The following is a 27835-nucleotide window of genomic DNA, read 5'->3' as shown; positions in this document are numbered from 1 at the left end:
TTAAATAGCAATTAGACATTGGTTAAGTGATATGTTGCTAATAAATGTTTTCTGTTGCTTTGGTTTTGTTATACTAATACATCTAGCACTAATACTGAAGAGAATGCTGTCTTGAGAAGGGAATACAGATTTAAGTCAAAGCAAATACAACGTAAACGTTGATAATGCTCCTTTTTTTGATGAGGTTCAGTATTCTATCCTAGTAAATCTTGCTTTATGGAATGCATATGTTCCTGTAAAGCCATGTGTACATTGAATCTTTGTGAATGTATTAGGGGAGTTCACTATTTAAGGAAGCCCAGTGAATCCTAGGATTCTGGGATTTAGAGCGGAAAGGGATATTAGAAGTCATCCTGTCCAACGCCCTCATTTTTACACATGAGAATGCTGAACCACAGAGTGGTAAAGTAACTCAGCGAAGGTCACACAGGTGGTAAGTAGCAGAATCAGTAGAATGGGTTAAATGAAGGATCTTTTTGTAATTAAAGAAAATACCCACACCTCACCCCTAATTTGTCTGAGTTGTTCACATTTAAAGTTGTATTTGCATGAGCCACTATTAAGGATCTATGTACCTTTAGGCAACTTTTGTGAATATATAAAGTAAATATGCTGTGACTGCTAGCCTAATGACTACATAGTTTCACCTGTTTTCTTATTTGTTAAATTACTAGGGGAGGGAAAGTGGTTTCGAAATATTGACTACTATCGTTTGGATGGCTCTACTACTGCACAGTCAAGGAAGAAATGGGCTGAAGAGTTTAATGATGAGACCAATGTGAGGTAAGAAATCATTCATGATGATGATGAAATAGTGGTGAAGTAGTGCCCTTTTTTGTATCAAGGAGAATGACTTGTATTCATATCAACTGCAGAAGATTGGCCTATAGCTACCAGAGATATATTCTTTATTTGTACAAAGTAGAATCCAATTACTTTTGAAATGAGATCAACATGCTGTTAGAAAAACCTGGACTTGCAGGAACTGATGCAAAGTGAAGTGAACAGAACCAGAACATTGTATGCAACAATAGCAATATTGTACAATGATTAATTGTAAATGACTTAGCTTTTCTCAGCAATACAATGATTCAAGACAATTCTAAAGGACTTATGGTGAAAAATGTTATCCATCTCCTGATACATCATTCAGAACTGATGGAGTCTGAACGCAGATCGAAGCATACTTTTTCTTTACTTTCCTTATGTTTCTTGGGATTTTTTTGGTCTGTTTTCTTTCACAACATGAGTAACTTGGAAGTGTTTTATATGATTGCACATATATAACTTATGTCAAATTGCTTGCCTTCTCAATGAGCAGGGATAGGGAGGAAGAGAGGGAGAGAATTTGGAACTCAATTTTTTTGAAAAATGAATGTTTAAAATTGTTTTTACATGAAATTGGGAGAAAAAATAAAATACTAGGGTTTTTTTTGTTTTTTTTGTTTTTTAAGAAAGAAATGTGATCAACAAAAAATGATTAAAAGGTTAGGAAACAGACTCTTTGAGAAGGTTAATGAAAATTGGGTTGTTTCATTTACAGAAAAGGAAAATGAAGACTTAATTTCTTCGAGTATGCTTTAGTAATTGTAGTATCAGAAGAGAGAAGGGGGCATATCCAAAAAATGTGAAGGTAGAATCATGCTTAGACTACTGAAAACACTTGGTGATTGGTTTCCCTGCTTAATTCTCTCCTCACTCACTCCATGCTCCATTCAGTTTATCAAAGTAACCATGTCACACCTCTAACTCAGTAACTGACAGTGACTTCCTGTAACCTCCAGGATCAAATATGAAATCTTGTTTGGTGTTTGAATCTTTTTATAACTCTTTCAGGGAAACCAGTCACCAAGTGTTTGTTTGCAGTAGTCTAAGCATGAGGTGATAGGGTCTATGCTTTAGTACTTGTAGTGTCAGAAGAGAGAAGGGGGCATATCCAAAAGATGTGAAGGTAGAATCCATAGGACTTAGCACCAGATTGACTATGGGGAGGTGGGAATGTGAGGAGTTGACACCTAGGTTGTCTGAATACAAATTCATAAATGTGAAGATGGGAGAAACTTGGTTTAAGGCAGAATTTCATCCAATCTGTAAATTGCCTAAATTGGTTTCTAAGCAAGTTTGACTATGTTATTCCTTTCCTTTTCCTCACACCTATACTGAATTATTCCCATACTGGCTGCTTTTGAAATTAAGTTCTTACACTTGTCAGCTTTGACTACTGCTGCTGCTCTTCTCTGTACTTGGATAGCTCCAACTTTCTAAAACTTGGGGCCTCCTATTCCAGTCAATAGCTTATTTTTCAGAGGAATTTGAGGTAGAGGGAGATGGGTAAGAATCCCACAAAGCTTCCCATTACATCACCCAGTGTGTATGAGTGTACCTACTTAGTATGCATTTGTGCACAATTGTTTTACTTAAGTACATAATTAAATGGTCTTATACATTTCAGTAATTCATTTGATCATTTAAAGATATTGTTTTATCAGTTTTCCAAGTGTTATCTGAAACATCACATTCACTATGTGCTATTACTTTTTTAAGTTAAAATACTCCAGGCAAAATATGTATAATTTGGATTATAATTTAAATATTCAGAAACTATGCAGGGAAATTACCAGATAAAATCTTCAAAACACCGAAAGATACCTTACCTCTGTCTATAAGCCAGAATGTACTTTATTTACCAGGACTTCTTCCTGTCCAAATCATTAGTAACTTAGACTACACTACAATATCTCCTTTTTAGGTTTAGCATGCTGTAGAAAGTGATAAATGAAATTTCCAAAGCTTTTGATCTTTTACAAGACTGTGCTACATCAAAATTTCATCTCGTAAGTAATAATCTCACCAAGAAATGACTAAAATGCCTTTGTCTGTATTTGTTTCTCTAGAGGTCGATTGTTTATCATTTCTACCAAAGCAGGATCTCTTGGAATTAATCTAGTGGCTGCTAACCGAGTGATCATCTTCGATGCCTCTTGGAACCCATCCTATGACATCCAGAGCATATTCAGAGTTTATCGCTTTGGACAAAATAAGCCTGTTTATGTGTATAGGTTCTTGGCTCAGGTAAGTTTGAAATGCATCTTTTTTAAACTACCAGGTTCATAACAGCCAAGTGGTAGAAAGACATGGATAGCATGCAGTCAGTAAAAGGGAACAGAAGGGAAGGGTGAGTATCTGTATGTGTAAAATGGTGATAAATGCTCCCAAAATGTCCCATATTTGCCTGTGCACTCCTGGAGAGCAGTGGCTACTTTGTGCCTTTCTCTGCATACTCAGTGCTTAGTGCAGTGTCTAGCCTGCAGTGAGTGCTTATTAATAAATTGATTTTGACTGACATCCGTTGGATATTTCAGTAGTTCTCTCTGGTGTACATACTCCTTTTACCAGTACAGAACATTCTTCTGATCATGTATGATTCTTTTCAGTGACTTTCATGAATTCTTTGGGGTTTTGGTTTTAGATTTTTGGGGGGTTTGTTTTCCATATCAGCTTAATGTTCACCTTTTCTGAAGTAGGGTAGATGACCTACCCAGCGTACTGAATGCGTCCCTCTGTTGCGTCTTGTGTCATGTGATTACCAGTGTAGCATTCAGGTTGCTTGCTTATCTGTTATCTTAGACTCTAACAACATAATTATCCTATCTCCTGTTTCAATCATACATATTGTTGGTGATGACTAGGAAAATCTACATGAAATTGAAAAGAGCAGAAATATATATATCAAAGCCACAAAAGTCAAAATTGATCTTTCTTGCCTTAGGTGGACTTGATCTATATATCATTATACTTAGATTGGGCCGCTGGGGTGGCTAGAATAGGTAAATGATTTTAAAAGTTTGAAAATTCCTACATATTCAGTATTTGTTTTCTTGTTGTGCAGGATTTCTTACTACTTCAGAAAAGCTAAACACTAAAATGATATTTTAAAAAAACAAAGAATTCACTATAAATTATTAAGTAGTAGCAGGGTACACTCTTAATCCCAAGAATAGAAATTAATATGAAAAAATAAATTAGCATTATCAAGAAGGAAATAATTTTACAGGCAATACAAGTACATAGTAAACTGTGACTTAAAACGTTTGTGAGTATAAAGCAAAAAATAAGCACAAATTTGAAGACTGAAGTGACAATCTAGTATTTTGTAGCCTGGAAGCGGTCCCCCCATTAGGGTTAGCTGCTTCTCACCAAAGGTACCATCTCCACCTCTCCCTGTGCCAGGCACCTCCAACTATTAGGTGTTAGCAGTTTACATGGTAGAAATTTAAGCAGTTGCTGGTACTAAACCCTCTATTGATTGGCACATCACACCCCTTTCTTTGGCTTTTCTGGGGTTTGTTGCAGGGAAGTGAACAGGCAATATTGTTGGGTCCTAATGAAGACTAGACTTTTTTGTTTAATGCCTGGCATCTTGAGAGTTATAACTGTAACAATACTAACCAGAAATTCCATACTCCTCTATGACTAATATTGATTTAAAATGTTTTTGCTTGTTTTTGTCTTTTGCATACTTTTATGTCTTCTTGCATAGGGAACCATGGAAGATAAGATCTATGATCGGCAGGTCACCAAGCAGTCCTTATCTTTCCGTGTTGTTGACCAACAACAAGTGGAGCGCCATTTTACGATGAATGAATTGACTGAGCTCTATACCTTTGAACCAGACTTGTTAGATGACCCGAATTCTGAAAAGAAGAAGAAGAGGGATACTCCCATGCTGCCAAAGGTAAATGAAGTGCTTTACTTTGGCTTTTTTTTAAAAATGGTCCTGGAAATTTCATGCATATATAGAAGTAGTAGTCATATGAATAGGTTTCTGGTTTCTTCAATTTTCCAAAGAGGATACAGTTGGATATAAAACAAATGGGATTTATGCTAGGATGATTCTGAAAAGTAGAGGTACTAAGTCTCAACTATCATTTGAAAAGGCAGCATGGAAAGAAAGCTGATTTTGGAGTCCAATGACCTGGGTTTGAATTCTTGCTCAGTCACTTATGTGACTGGGTGACCATGGGCATGTCACCTAATCTCTTTACAAACGGAGACTGAACTATATGACCTCCAAGGTCTCTTCTACTTCTAAGTCTATAGTCCCATAATCCTTTGACTTAACTTCCTCCCCACCAATGGTTTTCTATGGCCAAAGATGTCTGCTTAGTCCTAAAGAGAGTGTTTCCCCAGTTACTAACGGGTGCTTTATAATTAATATTTATGCCTCCTCCTAAGAAACCATAGTGGTGTGGAGAGATGTCAACAAGGAATTGCCCTCAGCACAGATCAATTATAGCATAACCACATTTGAAATACTTAACTTTAAACTTCTTACCAGATTAAAAAAAAATCTAGCTTTCTAATAAAGAAGTTTGTGAATAAAAAGAAAAAAGGAAAAACAGTGCACTATCATTAAATAGGCTCCCAGTAGAGGGCAGAAATCTTTCTAAAACAGTAGTCTGTGTGAAACTGAAGCAGGCCTTCTTTAGTTGTCAGCGAGCAGGTAAAAGCTGATAGGTAAAACAAATGTCAACTTTTATGTAGTGCCCAATGGCATTCTCTCTACGATTGCTTAGGAAATCAAGAATAAGACTGACTTTTTGTGAATTCATTGTTTTTATTGTGTTTCAAATTTTGATAGAATAATTTTCCCCAAGTGAGTTCAGACTCTACACACGTTTGTCTATTGTGTAATTTTTTTCTTTCCTTAAAAATTGATTGGAAGGTAAGACCTTGCCTTAGTTCTAGTTCCATTTTCATTACACAAGATGCAGGCTGTCTTTGGATCCGTTGCTGTGAGCACTCACTCCTCTGTCCTAGGTCACCTGAAGTAGCCATAGAGTGCAGGCTGTTTGCCTGGTCACAAGGGCCCTCTGTAGCACTCCTGGCAAGTGACCATCCAGCCTTTGCTTAAGGACTCCCCCTTGAGTGTCCCCCAAGACAATCCGTTCCTCTTCTGGAGAACTTCAGTGTTGGTGTAATGTTCCTGCCATCATGCCTATTCTCCCACTTCACAGCTTCGATTCATTGCTCTTAGTTCTGCCCTCTGACTCCAAGTCTGACAAAGCCCATCCTTCTTCTGTGTGAATGGACCTTTATATAACTTGAAGGCAGCTATCAGTAGAAGCATACCTGATCCATTTAACTAATCTTATGGTGTGAACTGGAGGCTTTTTGCCTCCCCTCTTCTGGCTTATCTCCATTGATTGATAACTCTTCCTTCAACTCCACACTGTCCTGTACTCTCGAATTCCTTACCCCTTCATCTTATCTCCACTCTTCACTTGCCAAAACCCCTGCCCTGAATTATTCTCACCATTCCGATTCAGGTTCTGCTGAACAGAGCTGGAGTAAGTCACATAGCTGCTGGTTGAGTAGAGTATAAATTTATGTTATCCAACTTCAATTGGGCAGAAACTGCAGCAAGGCAGCCTTTTTATTCCTTCCTAATTGACCTCCTAGCTATCAAACTTCTCCCTCTCCCCAACCTCTCAGCCAAGAACTTTGCCTCTTATTTTATTGAAAAAATTGAAGCCACTCAATGTGAGCCCCCTCCTCTTCCATTCTCTTTATCTCAAACCCTTGACATTATCCTTCATTCTCGCCTCCTTTCTCACAGTCTCTAATAAGGAGGTGACCTTTCTGATCAAGGCCCATCCTTCTCCATGTGCCCTTGATCTCAATCCTCTCCCATTTTCTCTAGCTGATTATCCTCTGAATCATGCCCCCCCCATCTTCACCTTCTCTCTATCTATTGGTTCTTCCTCTCAGTCTCCCATACCCTTTAAAATACAAAAACAAAAAACCTTCACCATTTTCTCAAGGCATTGTCTTATAGCTCTCCTCTTTCATTCAGCCTGAGTCCTCATCCTTCTTGAGCCCTCTGTTGCATTTGACAGTGTTGACTACCTTCTTTTCCTGATAAGTCTCCCCTCTTTGGGTTTTCATGACATTACTCCATCCTAGTGCTCCTAGCTATCTGACTGCTTCATCTCACTCCCATTTACTGTGGATGAACTCCAAAGTTCAGTCTTCCATCCTTTTCTCTTCCCTCTCTACACTCTGTCTCTTGGTGAACTCATCAGCTCCCATGAGTTCACTTGTCATTTCTGTACTAATGGCTTCCAGATTTGTTTATCTCGCCCAGTTCTCTCCCCTGAGCTTCAGTGCCTCATAACCACTTCCCTAATGGACATTGCAAACTAGATATCAAACACAACATTTTGAAAATGGAACTCATATTTGCCAGAGTATCTCTCACATCAGACCCCTTCTCTCTACTCACACAACTTCCATTTTAGTTCAGGCCCTCATCACCTTTTACCTGGAAATTGTTGCAGCCCCTTCCTAATGGATCTCCTTATCCCAAATCTCCCTTCTCCCCTAACTCTAATCCATCCTCCACACAGCCGCCAAAGTGATTTTCCTTAAGCTTAGATCTGACCGTATTACTCCCCTACTCAGTAAACTCCAGTTGCTCCCCGTTGCCCCTGGAATAAAATATAGATTCTTTTGGTATTTAGAGCCATTAATAACTTGGTCCTGACCTAGCCACACTCTTGGACCCTGCTAAACAGGCCTTCTTTCTGTTCCCCGTGCATGACACTATCTTTGTACTTTTGCACTGACCATCCCCCATGCCTGGAATATAGTACCTCTTTAGCTTTGCCTCCTGGAATCCGTTCTCTTCCTTCAAGACTCCAGCCAGGCATCACCTTCAACATGAATTCTTTTTGATCCTCTCAGGCGATTGTGCCCTCCCTCTCAAACTATCTTATCTTTGAGTCTTTCTCTTCCTGAGGGTCTTGGCCCAAGTCTTCTTCCTTGTCCAGCCCCTGTCCTTATGTGGCCTCCCAAATCCAATACGTGATCACCTTTTTCTTCAGTATAAGTCCTTTTTAACATATATCTTATGAAATTTTACATTAGCATTGCAGCTTGAGATAACTTGAATTTTCTTTGAATGTGAGATATAACACTTAAACTAGCATGAAACTGCATTAAGATTACATCACTTAAAAATGGAGGTCATATCTAGTAAAATAGCTTTGGCATCTTTCTGCATCGTCTGTATAAATGTGTGAAAATGCAATGGAAATAACTTCAGCATAATTTATTGTTTTTAATTATATATCTGGAACATCTTTAAATATTCTGTGTAGATCCTGATTTTTCTGTACAATGATTTTTATGTGAATTAAATCACTTTACTCATAAATAGAAAATAAAATCTTTGTACATAGAACCACTTAAATGTTTCATTTGAATTGATTGCTATGTTTTTACTATAGTAAAAAACATAATCATGAAAATCCTTTTTTCTTTATTGAACATGAGAGAACACTTGCATATTTTCCTCTTTCATAGGGATTTGGTAGCATTATTAAATCTTGCTCTCATTTTTTCTAAGCTTCTAACTTGGCTTTTTAGACTAGTTCTGCAAGAGTCCATTCCTGTCAGGATAGCTTTGGAGTAGACCACCTACAATGCCCGTGCACCTGTCAAAGGGATTTAGCGAATGTCAAGTGGGTACAGATACTCTAAAAGAAAAGTCATTTGAAAATACTTGAAAATAAATCTGAACAAGTGTATCTAATCCTTTTTAGTGGGAGAGATTTAATAGAAGCAGTATGTCACAGAACTAGACTTTTCCCAAATTCTGTCTATATCAGTGAACTTTTCTCTCATTCAAAATAATTTGAAATTGTAGTGCCACCATCAAAGTAATTTAAACTAAGTTCCCTGAGATTTTATATTATTAAAACACATCAAACAGCTTTCAGAAGCAGTTTGTTTTGTTTGCCTTCTATTGTATTAGTATTTACAGAATTGGCAGGATCACCTCTTGAGAATGCATGTATAGTCATGGAAATACTTTTTCATGGGTTTTAGCCCTTTTTTAGACCAGACTCTACATGTTTCAATTGATAACAGAAAATCATTTAAATTAATTTGGTTTAAAGATTAGCATGAGTCATCTTGTACACTGTTATGCTCAACTTCTAGTCACAACCATTAGAGACCAATGGAAAAAAAATATAAAACTCTCTCTAATAACTTTAAGTGTAATCGAATTAAACAATCTAATAAAATGAAAAAGAGTGACAGATTTGATAAGAAAACCAAACTCCCCCAATCTTTTACTTACAAAATAAACATTAGGGGAAGAGAGGAAAAATTGACTATCACATGAGTCCAAAAAAGCAAGAATTGTAATCATACTATCAGACCAAACAAAAACAAAACTTTCAGCACATAGAAAGGGAAAAAACCAGGAAACTATATTATGCCAAAAGGACCCATGGATGACAAACCAGTATAACTATTAAACCTACTTGTTCCAAATGCCTTAGTATCTAACTTAATAAAGGAAAAATTACCTAAACTCTAAAGAGACAGAGACATTAGTACGATAGTAGAAAAATATAACAATGTCCTCTCAGTTTTGGATAAATCTTAACAGAAATAGAGAAAAAGGAAACTAGAGAATTGAACAGATTGCTAGAGAAATTGGAGCTAAAAGACTTACAGTGCCTTCTAATTTCTTAGCACCATGTCAGACTTTTAAATAAATTGACCACATGTAAGGGCATGGAGATATTACAAACAAATGTAAAAAGGCAGAATAATAAAGACAACCTTTATAGCCAATAACAGTTGTTCAGGGAGAACAAATAAAAGGCAGCAGACCCAAACGGAGACTTAACAATAAAATCCTAACTAATAAGTGGATGAAAAAAAAAAGAAACAATTAAGACTTATGTGAAGGAAAATTATAATTGAAATAACATACCAAAATGCAGCTACAGCAGTCCTCAGAGGAAAAATCATATCCCTATTAACATATTAACAAACTGTACTCAAAATTAACTCATGACCTGTGTGTTTTTTTTTTATCAGAAAGCCAACAAATAAACCTAAAGTTAGCAAAAATGAGAGATGAAATAGATAAACTAGAAACAAAAAAAACCATAGAAATTATAAAAGCAAAGTTACAGGCTACAAAATAAACTCTTAAACATCAGCATCATTTCTATATGACAATAATAAGAAAATCCAAGAGGATAAAAAGGGAAATCCCATTTCAAATAACTTTGCAAAATAGATATACTATATAGGTATCAGTCTACAAAAGCCCACAAAATACTTGTACAGCTTTAATTACAAAATCTTCCTTAAAGAAATAAAAGACTAATTAAATAGCTGGAGAAATATCCAGTGTTCTTGGCTGGGTAATACTATCAAAATTAATTAACAGCTTTAATGCTATATCAGATTATCAAATGAATATAGACTTGATAAAATAACAAAATTAATTTGGAAAAAGAAAATATCTAGAATGTCAAGAGAAACATTGAAAAGAGATAAGGGAAGATGTGAGGGAATAGCACTTCCAGACATAAGTGTTAAAAAGCAGCAGTCATCAATACCAACTAGTATTGGTTACAAATAGAGAATCAGATCAGTGAAACAGACTAGACAAGGAAGAGTTAGAAAAAAGGAAACTCAACCCAGTGTTCAATAAACCAAAAAATATAAATTACTTAGGGAAAAACTCCCTGTTTGAAAAAAAACTGCTAGGAAACTCGTAAAGCAATCTGGCAGAAACTAAGCTTAGATCGCCACTTTACACCACATTCCATAATGCATTCTAAATAGATCCATGACCTTAATATCAAAGATCTTACTGTAGAAAGCTTAAAAGAGAATCAGGTCATATACCTCTCATAGCTTTGGGTAGGAGGTGTATTCTTAATCAAACGAGATAGAGACAGTTACAAAAGATAAAATGAATAACTTTCATTACATGAAACTGGAAATCTTCCGTTGACAAAATTAATACACCTGATTAAGAAGGGAAGTGGCCAGATGGGGGAAAAAAAAATCTTTGTGTCAAATTTCTCTGATAAGTGTTTTTATCCAAGGTATGTTAACAATTAACATCTGTATGATGTGTGTGTATGTATACATGTACCACAATGAGATATGTTTTTATACTATCCCACAAGGTCTCATATTATGACACCATAAGCCATTCCAATAGATAAATGATCCAAGGATATGAATGAATGAACCATTCTCAAAGAATTGTAAACTATTAATAATCATATTAATGAATGCCCCAAATCAGTAATAATTAAGAGAAATGCAAATCAAAACAACTCTGAAGTTTTACCTCACAACCTGCAGATTGTCACAGATGACCGAAAATAGGATTGTCTCCATTGGAGGAGGTATGGAAAGATAGGAATATCTAGTGCATTGTTGGAGCTATGAATCAGTACAACCACTTTGGAAAATAATTTACAATTGTGCAGATAAAGTGACTAAACTGTCCATACCATCTTAGACCATTGATAAGAAGGTTCCCGTGTGTATCAAAATATTTATAACAGCTCTTTTTGTGATAACAAAGAATTGAAAACAAAGATGCCCATCAATTGGGAAATGGCTAAACAAATTGTGATGCGTGAATGTAATGGCATACTATTGTGCTATAAGAAATGATGGATGTGATGACTACAGAGAAGCAGGGAAAGATCGCTGTGGGATGCCCAGTGGTGAGCAGAGCCAGGGAAACAATAAACACAATGACCACCACAGTATAAAAGGAAAGAATAAACACGCACACACACATACACACACACACACACACACACACACACACACACAATCAGAATATAATTGCAGAATTGTATAAAAATAAGCATGTTCAAAGAAGAGATGAGAAGAAACCACTATCCCTTTGCTTTCCTGAACCAATGTTCAGGAGGAAGGCCATCAGGGTTGTGCATTGAACATATTTTCAGATTTCATCTATCATTTTACATTTATTAACTTATGCAGCTTCAGTCAAAAAGTAACTTAATGGTCATTAAACTGTATTAGCTAGTTGGTATAGTGGATAGATCACTGCATTTGGAATCAGGAAAGCCTGAATTCTAATTTGGATCAGGAACTTAATACTTTTGTGATCCCGGGCAAGTCACTTAACCTCTGTCTGCCTTAGTTTTCTCATCTGTGAAACCGGGACCATGATTTCACCTCCCTCATAGGGTTGTGATGAAAATCAAATGAGATAACATACATAAAGTGCTTTGCAGAACCTTAAAGTGCTAAATAAATGTTAGCCGTTATTATTTCATATGCACTTCTCATTGATGTACAGAGATGGCCTGTTTGTATAGCATGATGGTCAGTGTTTACATAGCAGTTTTTTTGTTCTGCTTTTTTCATGTTATGTTGTGGTACAGGTCCAGATAGAGGGCTGCACTTTTTGAGTTGTTCCCTCTGCTCCCCTCTCCCCCAGTGTGTGCCTGTGTGTTTTTCATATCATTGAGATCTCATTTTAGGAGTACCGACTGTATTCAGACGTGCCCTAGGTTTCAACCAATGAATACAGCCCACATACTTGTCATTTTTAATAGATGTATAATATTACATCCTGTTAATATATCATAGTTTACTTATGTATTATAGGCACTTGGGTTTCTGGCAGTAGTGCTGCTGTGAACATTTTTGTAGACATCACCTTTTTTTTTTCTTTTGGGAGATTGCTTCTGAGTCTATTCCCCATAGTAGAACTACTGGGTCAAAGTGTGTGAATGAACAGTTTTATAGTTCTTGTTACATATTGTCAGCTTGCTTTACACAAAGATTGACTCCAGTCAGTAATATCACCAGTAATATCCAAGTGTACTTCTTTTTCTGTCTCTCCAGTAACCTTGGGTTTTCTCATTTTAAACTTTTTTGTTTCTATGTAAGGATTCCTTAGAGTTTTGATTTGCATTTCTGGAATTCCTTCTGAGGCTATGGATTTGAGGACCATTTCCTGACAGATTTCTTGGCCCCAAGTAACTTAAACACCTTGAGCCTCAGTTTCCTCTTAAGTAAACTAAGAGGGTTGGGCTAGGTGGACCACCAACTAAGCTTATCAAGCACTTAACTTGGTGAGCTTTATTTTTTTTTTCCTGGCTTTTGCCGTTCCTCAAGAGAAGTTACTGTGCCTTGTGCTTTCTTTTGTACCTGCTTGGGTGGCTAGACACCTAAAACACACTTGTTGATTTCACTTACTTACAGCCTGTTTTGAAACTCTAGTCTTCTTTGTAACATTTAATAACACTTCTCTAGGTTTTTGTTAATCCATACAACATCCTTGAAAGGTACTGGTGGAATTAGATCTACTTTATAAGCAGTGAAGCCGAAATGCAGAATAGTCAAGTGATTTGTTCCTTACAATGGACATGTGGAAAAAGGAGGATTATTAGAGCTTGAAGTTCCTGACTCGGAGCCTTTGTTCAAACTGCTGGGTCACTCTGCTATCTTAGCGCCATTCACCTCCATTGCTTACTGTTTCTTAAATCCCCTTAATATATTTTCTTGAAATTTAATAGCCTGCTACTCCTGTGAACTCCTTCTCTACTGTGTTGATTTCAGGGCTTCCAAAATCACGAAGACCATAGCTCTACCCATCACTGGTTGCTGAAAAAGTATTGGGGAACCCAAATTTATTCTACTAGTATGTGTCTGGCTTTAGCAACTTGAAACCCAGATTTGTAGCAAATGCTTATGTCTAGTCTAGTCCCTGACTGGCTACTGTTTCATAGGTAAGGTAATGCCGAACGTCTGTTAAAATTTATGCAAATTATATTGAGGAAAACACCTTTCCTAGTAATATTGCTTATGAATTACTTAGCAATCAGAGATTAAAATCTTGGGCAAGGTCATATTTCATAATATGATTAAGTGGGTATTTTGTTCCTTTAAAGCACTGTGTACACAGCCTAAGCGCTACTACACCTTTTAGCAAGAAAACAAAAGCCAGTAAAACCAGTCTAGAATTCTTCTCTCACTTCCTCTTTTCCAACCCTGAGCTACCTCCATCGTTTTAACTGTGGACTGCTTGTTGGCAATTAGAGGGAAAACAGAATAAGGCTTTAAACTGAAGTGAGGCTTTCGATTTCCTCCCCCTTCACCCCATTCAGCTTTAATACCTCCAAGCGAGGTGACTGAACAAAGATGTGTTTGTGTGGTTTTATTGCCCTCCAGATAGTAAGATAAGGTTTTTCCATGGGTAATTCTTAATACTACTATGAAACATATAATAGTGAAAGAATTTGATGTAAGGTATAAAGCAGCAAACAGAATTTTTTGATTTCAGGAAATTTCCTCAGACAGTATACTGACAATAATATTTGAAAAGTCCCTATTTATCTGAGAACAGCATAGTGTAATAGAAAGATTGAAAGATTTGAATCCCCTTTCTGGTACCTGTGTGCTCTTGGGCAAGTGACTTCCCATCTCTGGACCTCGGTCATCAGGCTTTTTTTAACACTTGCTATGTGCCAGGCATTGTGCTAAGCCCTGGGGATACAAAAAAAAAGGGCAAAAGAATGATCTTTGTCTTCAAGCTGCTCCCAGTCTAGCGAGGGATGCAATATGTTAGTAGATACATGCAGGATATATACAGGGTAGATGAAAAATAATGGGGGCTGGAGGGACAGCTTTGCTAAAGGGGGTCCAGGAAAGGCCTCCTGCAAAAGGTAAAATTTGAACTGAATCTTAAAGGAAGCCAGGAAGTAGAGAGGAAGACAGAGCATTCTAGGCATGAGAGAAAGATGGTAAAGAGTCATTCAGTCAAAAGATGGAGTATTGTGTGGGAGGAACTGTAAGAAGCCACTATAATGGAATCTAGAGTTGAATGGGGGCGGGTGGGGGAGGAGTCAAGTGTAAGAACAATGGAAAGGTAGGAAGGGACCAGGTTGTAAAAGACTGTAAATGTCAAATGGAGGGCTTTATATTAGATCTTAGAGGTAATAGGGAGCCATTGGAGTTGATTGAGTAGAGGAATGACGTGGTCTGACATACTCTTTAAGAAAATTACTTTGGCAGCTGAGTGGTAAATGGGTTGGAGTAGAGAGTGATTTGAGGTAGGAAGACAAACCAGATAGCTATTGTAATAGTCCTGGTAGGAGATGATGAAGACCTGTGCCAGAGTGGCAGCAGTGTGAGTAGAAAGTATGTGTTTTTAAAAAAAAAAAAAAAAAAGTACTATGACCCAGCATAGCATCTATGGGCAAAGGCTGACTCCCAGGGAGGAAAAACTCTCCTCTCCCATGACTTCCACTGTTTCTCTGGTCACTATCAGATCCAAACCTGACAATGCTGTCCCAGGCCCTCTTCCTATATGACTTTTATTCTGTCTGCCCCAATGCTGCTGACCCAGCGTTGCTAGAGCTAACCAATGAGAGTACTAATTTCGTGTGATCTGGGAAAAACATACTTTGTTACGATTGTTTATTTCATTTGATGACTGTCAGCTTTTCTCATGTTCCTTCCCTCTGATTTCCTATTTGTGAGTTTCATTCAGTGTATTATGGATACATATATTTTAATTTTTTTTAATCCAGTTTTTCTTTTCTAAGCTTTCAAATCCTTACTGAGTTCTGGAAGCAAAAATAGAGCAATAATGAAATGGTTTGTTTTTATATTTCAAATCTCAAAATACAGATGAAAACATTTAAAAATCATTTGTAAATAAAATGATAGACCATTTTAAAAAGGTTTATATATATATGAAGTGTTGTGAAGGTAGAAATGGCAAGACGTGAGAACAGATTGGCCGTATGGAGTGGGTTCAGGTGAGGAGTAGAGGTGATTCCACTGACGTTTTAAGCCTGGTGACTGGGAAGGAGGGAATGGTTAGGGGTGGGGTGGGAATGAATAAGTTCAGTTTTGGACATATTTGCCATGTCCATAGGACATTCAATTCAAAATGTTTTAAAGGCAGTTGGTGACGTGAGATTGGAGCTCAAGAGATACTGGGCTGGAGGGGGGTGTGTGTGTGTGTGTGTGTGAGTGAGTGAGTGAGTGAGAGAGAGAGAGAGAGATGATAACTTAGTTCATCTGTAAAGTGAGGAGAGTTGGACTAGATGACCCTCTTAGTTCCCTTACACCTGCAAATTTGGGATCTTAGGAACTGCTGGATGAGAATGAACAGTTCATGGCAGTATTAGCCTCCCAACTCTGCTGCAACATGGAATACTTCCCCAGTTCAAGCTATGGGCTGGCTAACCTGCAGCTCTAGGAGCCTAGCCTGAATTTTACATTGGCTTCTATAAAGTAGCCAAAATTGTCCCCAAATGGCAAATCTAAATGTTTAAGCCAAATCAGAAATCCAGAACTCAAATCAATCACACTAATTTGCTGAACCATGAACTAACTGAATTGAATCCTAAAATTCTCTCCATCCCCCAAATAGGATTTTCTTAATTTAAAAATATTAAGTACTTCAGACATTTATTATTTCATTAGTGTGAGTAGTCCCTCCACTGACACAGGTGGCTCCTCTCTGTGTCTCAGTAGATGGGTTTTGTGAGTTGCAGTGCCTAAAAAGGTCATCACCCACCTTGCAGCCATAGTGATGAGCTGTGTTAGGCTTAGCTCTCTGGCCTCCAGGTAGCAGACATAGGCAGTCACCAACTCCCTATTAAAAGAAACCTTTCTAGCTTAACTTTTTCTAGTTCCACCTTTGAGAACCCAGGGACACAATGATGTGTCTATGAGGTATTGGGGGAGGACTAGCACCTCTGGTGGGAGGGCTTGCCAAGCCCTTGTCAGAGCTGCTCATCTGCCTTTGGTGTCCACCTGTCCCCCAACTCTCACTGTGGCTCCAAGAAGCTGTAGCATGTGCAGTGGCTACACCCCCGTAAAACTGTCTTAGCTGATGGGCTAAACCAAGTTGAAGGCAACTGACAGACCTCAAACCTGTTGGTGAGTTAGGGGGTTGTCTACCCCAACCATGTGAAGACTTTCCCTGGTAGAATGGGCAAATGAGAACCTGTGTCCCTCAACTCAGCTATCCCATGTCCCAATCTAACCCTTCCCACCCCTTCTACTGTTCCTCCTGGAATTCCCATTCCATACTGAACAAGCTCCCTTTCATCCCAGACTCCTTCCTCTCATATTCCTTCCATCTATTTGCTCTCACTAAGACGTTTCTCCCCTCTGACAACCCTGCATCCCAGCCATCCTCTCCAGCAGTGTCCATAGATTTTCTCATATGTACCACATTACTTTTGTGATCAGGGTCCTAGGCTGTCCCCACCATGGTCTGAAGGGAAATGATTGTCAGAATAGTGGCAGTGGCGGTTGCAGTGGCAGTCGCCGCGGGGGCACATGATGCCTCCTGTCTTTGCTTCAGGGTGCTTTGCTTCTTCAGCTAAGCTGGCTTGCATGTTCTGCATGTGGCAATTGGTTGACAGTTTGTGGGAATGGCTGGCCCCTTCTCCACAGGATCCATATACTTCCCCAGATGATGGCTATGAGGGCCAGCCTAAAAATAGGACAGGTGGTCTAGGGAAATGCTGCCACTCCTCCAGGGCTTCTGTGCCTATTTGCATGTTGCTGGTAGTTCATCAGCAATTTTCATTGTACTTTATATACATTTATATTTTCTAAGAGGGGATTGAAATTCCAAATAAGTAGGAATAAATAGTAAAAGAGCACCTAGCTGCCTTTAAGGACTTTGAGTCACAGGGCCTAGAAGTACTACCGCAAGAACTGGTGGCCGTGACTGCTGACCCATCATCAGTGATCTTCCAAAGACAACATACACTAAGAGGTGCCCAGAGAAGGGCAAACAGCCTCATTTCAGAAAACAGGAAGATTGGTATCTGCAGACCTTAGGCTAATGACTTTGAAAGTTTTTCTTTAGACATAATGAGTTTGAGATACCTTCAGGACATTTAGGTTCAGATGTTCAGCAAGCAGTTAGTAGTCCTCAGTGTTGTATGCCACTATGCAGATCAAGATCACACTGATTTTTTTAGCTGCTATATCCAATTGGTAATTCATACTGAGCTAGCTTGCAGTACTCTCAAAATACTATTCGATCATGCCTCTTTCATCTTGTATTTATGGGGCTAATTTATATCTTACTAGACTTGGCCTTCTACTTTGTTGATATCTTTTGGGATCCTGTCATCCAGCATATTAGCTATCCACTCACAGAATTTCCTCTTATAAACTAGCAAACAAAAACAAAAAGAAAACAAAATAAAAATGGAGGCAATTCCAGCAGTGGATATTTAACAGTTTGCATCCATAGTTTGCACCCTCTGTATTGTGTTTCATTATTACATCTGTGGAACCAAGATGATCTAAACTCTGAAGGTGTAACCTGTACTTGGTGAAGATGTTCTGGCTTTTTGTAACCTCTCTTTTCTTTTCTAGATGTTCACCAACCATCTCTTTCATCATTTGCTCAAGGTCAATGGCCTAAGTATGAAAATGCCACCCTTCCCTTTTCCTGAGATGGGATGTTTGCCCTTCTTCAGGCCTGTGGCACCTCTCTCGTTCCATACTGTCTTTCTAAAGTTGCTGACCATGAGTCCACAGTCAGATTCACCAGTTTTCAACAGTAGTTCTTCTGGGCCTGGTGACTTGAACAGATCAAGGGCAGCTGGGTTCTCTTTTACTTATCTTCCCTACCTACTTGAGATTTCAGTTCCCTCTTAGAGAATTTAATTTAGTACTTTCCAGTCCAAAGATGATTCTCCTTATCAAAGAAAAAAGAAGCTACAGAAAGATTGAGTAGTTCAGCCTTCATTCTGGCATGCCTTAGCATTGTTCCATCTACCCAGAGCATCTACCTTTCTCTTCTTTGATCCCTTTCTTTTTCCCATGTAGTTGTTTTTGTTTTGTTTGGGATGGTGGCTTTTTGTTGTCCATAGCATTCCTAGCCAGGCTCAGATCATTCCAAGTTTTAGTACTCATGATATGCTGTGCTTTTGCATATATCTTCTATTACCTGCCCTTGCTTCCTTTTTAAAATACATATCTTAAAAATATAAATTGGTGGATGAGTTCCTTTTGTGTCCACACCACTATCCTCGGGTTATTCTTCCTTTCCCTTTCTTATGAGAATTATTTTTCTTTGTATCTTCAGAATTTCATTCTGAAGCATTTCCCCTCCCTCCTGGGCTGACTTACCAGTAGAATTTTTGTTTATTACTTCCTATTTGTGCTTTCTTTAAGCCCATGGCAGTCTGTCCCAGTGTCCATGGTGCACGTCAAATTGTGTCTGACTTTGCTGTCCTTCCCTCTCACAAATTTTAAGTTGCAAAAATCTCTGCTTCCCTCCAAAAGTTTCCCATCATTTACATTCCAACAACCAGTTCCTTCTTATTGGTGAGAAATAAATCCAAAATAACCATTCTTTTTGATGGTCGTCTACCTTTGTTGTTGTTGCTTAGTTGTTTTTCAGTTATGTCCAACTGTTCATGACCCCATTTGGGGTTTTCTTGGCAAAGATCCTGGAGTGGTTTGCCATTTTCTTCTCTAGCTCATTTGAGAGATGAGGAAACTGAGGCAAACAGGGTAAAGTGATTTGCCCAAGGTCACCCAGCTAGTAAGTGTCTGAGGCCTGATTTGAACTCAGGAAGACAAGTCTTCCTGACTCCAGGCCTGGCCCTCAATTCACTGCACCACCTAGCTGCCTTGATCCTCTACCTTTAGATGGATAAAATTTTAACTAAGGGAAATCAAGAACTTATTAGCTGTTCTGCATTTGGCAGAGAGAGAGAGAGCTCTAACACTTATCTGGATAATCAGTCTCTTTTCTTATAGTCTCTGTTCTAAAGCTATATGTTTTTTGAGTGGAACTTTGTTTAGTTATCAGGTATTCATTTTCTCCCACCACCATCCCCCATTGGAAAAAAGAAAAAAACTTGTAACATGTATGCACAGTCAAGCAAAACTAATTCTTCCAGTGGCCATGTCCAAAAAATACATCTACCTAAATCTGAACCCTAAAGCTGTCACCTCTGTCAGGAAGTAGGTAACGTGTCATCATCAGTCCTCTGGAATCACAGTTGATCATTGCATTGCCCACTGTTAAATCTTTCGGAGTTGTTCATGTTTAAGTTGTTCTTCTGGTTCTGCTCACTTCACTTTGCATGCAAGTTTCCCAGGTTTTTTCTGAATCCATCCCTTTTATCATTTCTAGTGGCACAAGAGTATTCCGTTACATTCATCTACTATAATTTAGATAGCCCTTCCTCAGCTGATGGACACACTTGTTTCCAGTTCTTTGACACCACAAAAATGGCTCTCTCCAGCTATATAGCTTGTCACTTTTGCCCCATTTATGTTTCCTGAATCTAATTCTTTCCAGGTAGTCTAGACTATATTTTTCTATCAGTATTGCTTTTGCCCATTACATTTCTTTCACCCAAGGCCACCCCACAATGCTTCCTACCCCAGATTTCCTCACCAGACCTGTGGGTTCCTGGGGCACTGACTGGTCAAGGGACTTAGCCAGGGTCATATAGCCAGCATTCATTGGAGGCAAGTCTTTGTATCTCTGAGGCCAGCTCTGTCCACAATGCCATGCTGCTTCTCCACATGTGCTTAGCTCCTTAATATACAAACTCTTTAGCTCCTTGGGACATGGATTTCATTTTCCCAGGTCAGCTCCCAGTGAGTTTTAAAAGCAAGAATCTTGAACTTTGTTGGAATCTAGAATCTTTAGAGTGAGGGTCATGTAATATTTTTGTTTTGTCATTATCAGAGTATGTGCCTCATCTCCTTGGTAGACAGGTGGCCCGTGGGGGCAGAGTCAGTTTCTCATTTAAACTTTAGCACAGAGTTTTCTGGGAATAATAAGAGCTTAAGAAATGTTTGTTGAATAAATGAATAAAGGTATTTATCAAACAAATGATATGGTATGTACATACTCACATGACATGTTCTGAGTATTAAAATCTTGAGGTTCAACATGAAGTCAAGTTTAACCATTTGTTCGTGTGGCAAATATGTTTTTCCCCTAAGTTGTCCTCTCTTTGCCCCCTGCCTTGCAGAATTGAATTTTAAATACTTGATAAGAAAATGCTGTGAGTATGCCAAATGCTTTAAAATATTAATTACATTCATCCCCATTTGAATTTATCATTAGTTCTGTTTGATTAATTGGTCACCTTTAAAGAATATTAATTATAAATCTGCTTTCCTCAGCTTTCAAATTTTGTCACTTATTTAATGCCAAATAAAGTTTAAACAAGAAAAGCAAACATACATATTTGGATGTAATATAAACCACATTTTGATGACTTTGTTGGCCAAGTGAGTGTGGATTATATTCCGTTTTGTTTTCAATAATATTGTTACTATAGCAACTGTTACATATGCAGGTTTTAAAGAAACTCTTCACATATTGTAAGTATTGTATATTGGACTAAGAGTTTGCATTGTATGAACTTTCTTTTTATAGTTTTTTCTAGATTTATTAATTTCCACAAAACTTTTTCTTTGTATCCTGTTACCCATACCTTTCCTCTTTTAATTCCATTATGTACTTGTTGTATCCTAAGATTATGTAGAGTCATCATAGAGGTTGTATGCTAAAAAGAAGAGACAAATGTGAATTTTGATTTTTATGTTAGAAATCCTATAACAACTTTTTCTTCTCTTTTTTAAGTTTTCTGTGTATGTGTGCCATACTCTGGGAGAAAAGAATTCTGATTTGAATGCAAAAGTCATGGTCTTTAGGGGTGGGGGGAGAACAGTTGGAGGTTCAGTGGATAGAGCGCTGGGTCTGGAGTCAGGAAGACCTGAGTTCAAATTCAGCTCCATACACTTCCTAGCTGTGTGACCCTAGGCAGGTCACTTCTCCCTATTTGCCTCAGTTTCCTCGTCTGTAAAATGAGCTGGAGAAGGAATGGCAAACCACTCCACTATCTTTACCAAGCAAACCCCGAAATGGGGTCACCGAGAGTCAGACACAACTGAAACAACTGAACAGCGACAAAAACCAAAAATAGTCTTAGGGACATAATATTCAGCAGTGGTTAAACTTAATTCTGGAACCACATGTGATCCTTTTCTGATTCTGTGCTGCTAACTTTCTGTATGCTGCAAGCCTAGCCACAATATAGTATAATCATCATAATGATAATAACTAACATTTACATAGCACCTACTATGTGCCAGGCACTTTTATAAATAGTCTCTCATTCAATCTTCACAACAACCCAGGGAGGTAGGTGTTCTTATGATCTCCATTTTACAGATGAGAAAAGTGAGGCAAACAGGGTGAAGTGACTTGCCCAAAGTCACACAGCTAGTATGTGTCTGAGGCCAGATTTGATTCATGGCTCCAGGCCAGCTGTGGTTCTAGATTACTAGCTGCCTACTGAATACCTGGATGTGCTCTAGGTATCTCAGGCTCAGAGTGTCTAAAACAGAAGTTATTATCCTTCCCCCTAAACCTATTCTGCCTTCAGACTTCCCTATTTTTCTTAAGGGTTTCACGATCCTTCTAGTCACCTATTTTCACAACTTGAATCATCCTTTCCTCTTCCCTTTCCCTCCGTTCCCCCACATCCATTTAGTTGTAGAATCTCATCAGTTGTACATCCCCTTGTCTCTACTCATTTGGCCACCACACTGCTTCACACCCTTGCACTTCTTGCTGGAGCCATTGCAGTGGCTTCTCAATAGGTCTTGCTTCTAGTCTCTCTGTCTTCCAATCTGCCCTACCTCCATTGGCAAAAAGAGAATTTTCCATGGCTCACTATTGCCTTTAGGAAAAAATACAAAACTCTTCAGAGTCTGGCTCCAGCCTTACTCAGACACTCAGCATTCCAGTCAAACTGGCTTACTTGCCATTCCCAACTCTCCTATGGCTTTGCCCAGATAGTCTTTAGACAGATTCCCTCCTTACCTCTGGCTCTTAAATTTCTCAACTGAAGCACCACCTCTTTCACAGTCTTTCCTCATCCCCCTGCTATTTAGCATTTTCTCTCTCTTGAAATTATCTTATAAGATCTGTTTAGATTTGGGGTCTCCCAGTATCCTTCCTTGCCTTTTGTTTTGGTCTTTGTAACCCCAGCACTTAGTACCATGCTTTGTATATAGTAGGCACATTGCAAATGTTTGTGAAATTAGAATGGAAGCTGTCTGAGAGCAGGGACTGGTTTTGCATGGCACTGCCCTTCGGGGAGGCCAACCCCCTCCCTCCCTGCCGCTGCCCCCCCCCCCCCCCCCCCGTTAACACAGTGCCTGGCACACAGCTCTTAATAAATTTTTTTTTTTAAGGCAATTGGGGCTAAGTGACTTGCCCAGGGTCACACAGCTAGTAGGTGTCAAGTGTTTGGTCTGGGGCCGGATTTGAACTCAGGTCCTCCTGACTTCAGGGCCGGTGCTCTATCCACTGTGCCACCTAGCTGCCCAATAAATTCTTAATAAAATAAATTAACAGATGTTAGTAATTTTTTTAGTGAATAAAAGAAATAAATGCTTATTCAGTAGTGGTTTGTACGTTTGACGAAAGTCCAAAAGCACAAAAAGGATAGACATATGAATATCTAGTTGAAACCCGCTAAAATTCAATCCAACAAGAGAAGGGTATGCAAGAGAAGAATTCTTGTGGGACGTATAATGTGCCTTGCCGTCAATGAAGAGCCTGGGGGGGTATCGCCAGGGAAATCCTGCCAACAAACTGCTTGACTACAGGGACATGTGGCATTTCAAGCTTTGCAATCTTCCCTTCTACAAACAGAGAGAGGATATGTTGGCAACTGCCACATTCTTTCCCTCTAATCTGAAGATATTTTAAATGCCTGCTTGGGGAAGAACATGGACTCTGCTATCAGCCACTCCCCAGTGATCGTGGTTGACCTGTTAAAAGACTTCTCATCCTTGGATGTGGGGAAAATCCCACTTTGGAGATTGGGAAGAAGCTTTCACTGGATGAAGATTTTTGGAAGAAAAAGGAGCTGAGCAAATGTTTCAGGGTATCATAATCTGGTAGAGAGATCACTGGATTTCAAATCAAAAGACTGAGTTGGAGTCCCTTCTCCACCATTCTGTGTAACTACGGACAAGTCACTTAGCTGGTAGGCCTCTGCTTCCCCATTGCAAAATCAAGGGGCTAGCAAGCAGGTATTCAGCTGACTGTGATTGATAGAAGTACTGGACTCGGGGGTCCTCCTGGATTCTAAAACTGACTCTGCCACCAATAAGTCACATAAATTCCCTGACCTGGACTGGATGAACCAGAAGGCCCTTTTATCATCCTAGGAGCATTTATAAAAATGCATTGGTATTTCTGTAAAATTGAGAGTTTGGGCTCGGTGATTTCTGAATTTCCTTCCAGTTCTAACATTCTGTGATTCTTTGTCCTTTAAGTTCTGTGCCTCTGTCAAAGGAAAATCTTCATCTTATCACAAAGAGTTCACTATAGCTGTCTGATTGGTCGAAACTTTACTTTGACCAAATCTGTCCCCATCTTCCCCCTGCTCCCCAAATGAAACCTGAGAGTAATAGTGGGAAAAGGATCTGTACACTTTGGAGTCAAAGGATCTGGGCTCACGTCTTCACCTTGCCCCTTTCTAAGGTGTGACCTTGTCAGTATCTCTGGCAAGCCTTAGTTTCCTTATCTGTAAATTAAGGGAATTAGACTAAATAACCTCTTAGCTTCCTTCTAACTCCAAGTCTGTAATCCTGTGATGGTTAAGAAATTAATAGCACCTTGAATATTTATGTTCATTTAAAAAAAATAAAATAAAATATTCAATGTTTAATATACTAGTTAATATTTTATTTGGAAAAACATTTTTATTGATGCCTTTTGCCTTTACATCAGTCATTACACACACACGCACGCACGCACACACATATGCGCTCGCACATGCATACACACAGATACAAATGTTAGTATAATTCCATTGCGTTTGTTACATGCTGATTTTTTTCACCTTTTTTCTCTACTCCCTATGTTCTTAAACGTTTTATAAAAGAAATTACAGTTATTCATGTTTACCTTATGGATACAAATAGACTAAGTCACAAAGGTTCAGTGGAATAGCATAAGAAAGGAAGGAAAGAAGCATTTATTAAGCACCTACTGTATATCAGGCATGGGTGGCTAGGTGATGCAGTGGATAGAGTGTGGGGCCTGGAGTCAGGAAGACTCAGTTCAAATCTGGCCTCAGACACATACTAGTTGTATGACCCTGGGCAAACCATTTTACCTTGTTTTCCTCAGTTTCCACATACATAAAATGAGCTGGAGAAGGAAATGGCAAACCACTCCAATATCTTTGCCAAGAAAACTCCAAATGGGGTCACAAAGAGTTGGAAACTACTGAAAAATACCTAACACGTATTTCAATCATTGTGCTAAGCCTTTTACAAATATTATCTCATTTGATCCTCACAACAACTCTGGGAGGTAGGTGCTATTATTATCCCTGTTTTACAGATGAGGAAACTGAGGCAAACAGGTTCTATGATTTGCCCAGTGTCACACAGCTAGTACGTGTTGAAGCAGGTTTTGAACTCAGATCTTCCTAGCTCTGGTGCTACCTCACTGCCTCCTAACTGACAATGAACTCAAATTCTGGTTCAAAGTAACTCATTATTTCAGTAGACATTGCTTCCTTTAGTAATTTGAAAGATTTATCTTCTTTGTTGTGAAATCAAGTGTGAGAGCATAAGAACTAAGAACTGAGAAGTGGATTAAGAACTTTACTTATTGCCAGACAGCAATAAAGTTAGAGAACAACAAAACACTATTCGCATTAGGTGAGTTGTAGAGAGGACTTTGACCCCTGCAATAAGCTTTTGTCTGTGTCTTTCTTTCTTTCTTTTTTTTTTTTTAACAGTTATTGTAAGGATTTGGCCAGAAGTTAGCTGATTTTGTTGTTCCTTCCCTTGAATCCTGTTTGTGGGGAGCTGTATAGCTCTTGAACAGACTATAACCTATGGAATGATCAGTTAAATGTGCTGAATAAAGTGCCTGTGCCAATAACATTGTCTGGGCTTTGTTACTTTATTGAGTATCCTTCCACTCAACATTGTACCAGGCCAGTGGGTGAGAGAGTGTTATTAGCGTTTTAAGAGTTCTAAACCATTTTTTACCTGGGCCTATCCCAGAAATATTTTTCCTTGTGCCCCCTGATGTGCTTGATTATTGTGGGGGTTAATTATGTTATTTGACATAGTTATGGGTATACAAATGGCTGTCAGAGTAAATAAATGAATTACCCTTTCCTGTTAATGAGAGAGTTCATTACTTTGTTAAGGCAGGAATTATCTGATGGATGTGTTCCTGAATGTTTATTGAGAAAAAATAAGTAGTTTCTGAAGTTAGATAATATTTTAAAGGCTCCACAAGCTGCATCTCCATAGACCCAGATAGGAAGGACAAATGGCTGTGGACACTACAGATATTCCAGAGAAGCATTAAGAGGGGGAAAAACAAACAAAAAACAACATGGAGACTTTTGCCTGCTCTCACTGATTATCTGGATCTTTCTGCGTTGTTAGACACCAGGCCAACTTCACCCATATTTTGCTTTCATTGTTAATGTATGCCGACTTAATGTAACCTCTTATGCAAATCTGTATTTTCACAAATTGCTTACAAAGACCTTTTAAGAAAAATTTTTTTTCAATTTGTATTGATACAAGTTTTGTTTTTACATCACCTTCATTTCTGAACATACTCCTTCCTCTGCCCTCAGTGAGCTGTCCCCTTATAACAAAGAATAAAAATGTAAGAGGGGAAAAACTTTTCAGCAAATCGCCATCAGGCCTGACAGTATTTACAGTGCCTCACACCTATAATCCCCAACTTCTGCAAAGAATGAAGGGAGATGTGTTTTCTAATCTCTTCTCTGCAGCCAAGCTTGGTCATTGTAGTTACATAGCATTCAGGGCTTTTTTTTCTTTTGCCTTTTACTTTGTTGACATTGTGTAAGAGGCAGCATGGCTTAGTAGAAAGAAAGCTAGCCTTTAAGTCCAGACAACCTGGGTTCAAGGCTTGCCTGTGACACATACCTGAGGGCAGCTCTCTAGGACTCTTTAGCCTCAGAGCAGGTGTATTTCTGCCCTGGTAATAGGAGTCCCTTGGCAGCCAGGAACTCCCTGAGAAAATGACAGCACAAGCTAAGTCCAAAAAGTAAAAGGATTTGTATAGATTGTCCTCCTGGTTCTGCTCCCTTCATACTCCAACTTCCATTTGAGTCTTCTTATGCTTCTTATGTGTTCTACATAGTCCTTTTTAAAAGGAGTCGTAATGTTCCGTTATAGTCATCTACCACAATTTTCTTTAGTCATATCTCAATCAATGGGCATCTACTTTTCTGTCCAATTCTTTTCTGTCACAAAAAATGCTGCTATGAATATTGTTGTGTAGATAGCACCTTTTCTTTCTCCTGTCTTTGATCTTCTTAGTTCAAAAGGTATGAGCATCTTAGTTTCTCTTTTAGCTCTCTTGAAGTGTATTTCAAATGAGTGGTTGTACCAGTCCAGTTCCACAAACAGTATGTTAATGTGTTGGTCACCTTTCAACATTGACTACCCCTATCTTTAAGGGCACTTAGGTGGCTCTGCAGTGGATAGAGTGCCAGGCCTGGTTCAAATCTGGCCTTTGACACTAGCTGGGTGACCCTGGGCAAGTCACTTTACCGTGTTTGCCTCAGTTTCCTCATCTGTCAAATGAGCTGGAGAAGGAAATGGCAAACCACTCCAGTATCTTTGCCAAGAAAACCTCAGAATGGGGTCATGAAGGGTTGGACACAACTGAACAACATTCCTGTCTTCTGTCACTTTTGCCAATTCTCAGGGTATGAAATGAAATCTCAGAGTTACTTTGATTTGCATCTCTCTTATTAAATGCAAAAGTCTTTACTAATCTTTTACTTACTGTATGACAAGCACTGCATTAAGTGCTAGGGATACAAATAGTAAAAGCAAGACCAATCCCTGCCCTTAAGAGGCTTATATTTCTAGTATTGGAAGATAACATCTATATAAGGGAATAGTGGTT

The 27835-nt window shown here is 38.6% G+C and overlaps 1 protein-coding gene across 8 annotated transcripts in view; it reads left to right on the top strand.

Moving 5' to 3' along the window:
- Positions 1–27835, top strand: part of ATRX (ATRX chromatin remodeler) — a 207641-nt gene that overhangs the window by 167785 nt on the left and 12021 nt on the right. For all 8 annotated transcript variants that reach the window (XM_027840148.1, XM_027840178.1, XM_027840158.1 and 5 more), the window contains 3 exons: positions 675–783; positions 2895–3072; positions 4541–4735. In XM_027840148.1, the coding sequence (XP_027695949.1) occupies positions 675–783; positions 2895–3072; positions 4541–4735 (482 nt within the window). The remainder of the gene's footprint in view (positions 1–674; positions 784–2894; positions 3073–4540; positions 4736–27835) is intronic.

The sequence above is a fragment of the Vombatus ursinus genome, unplaced genomic scaffold, assembly GCF_900497805.2.
Source record: "Vombatus ursinus unplaced genomic scaffold, bare-nosed wombat genome assembly UNPS02004691.1, whole genome shotgun sequence".
Classification (NCBI taxonomy): Eukaryota; Metazoa; Chordata; class Mammalia; order Diprotodontia; family Vombatidae; genus Vombatus; species Vombatus ursinus.
This window is presented reverse-complemented; position numbering and strand designations above follow the sequence as displayed.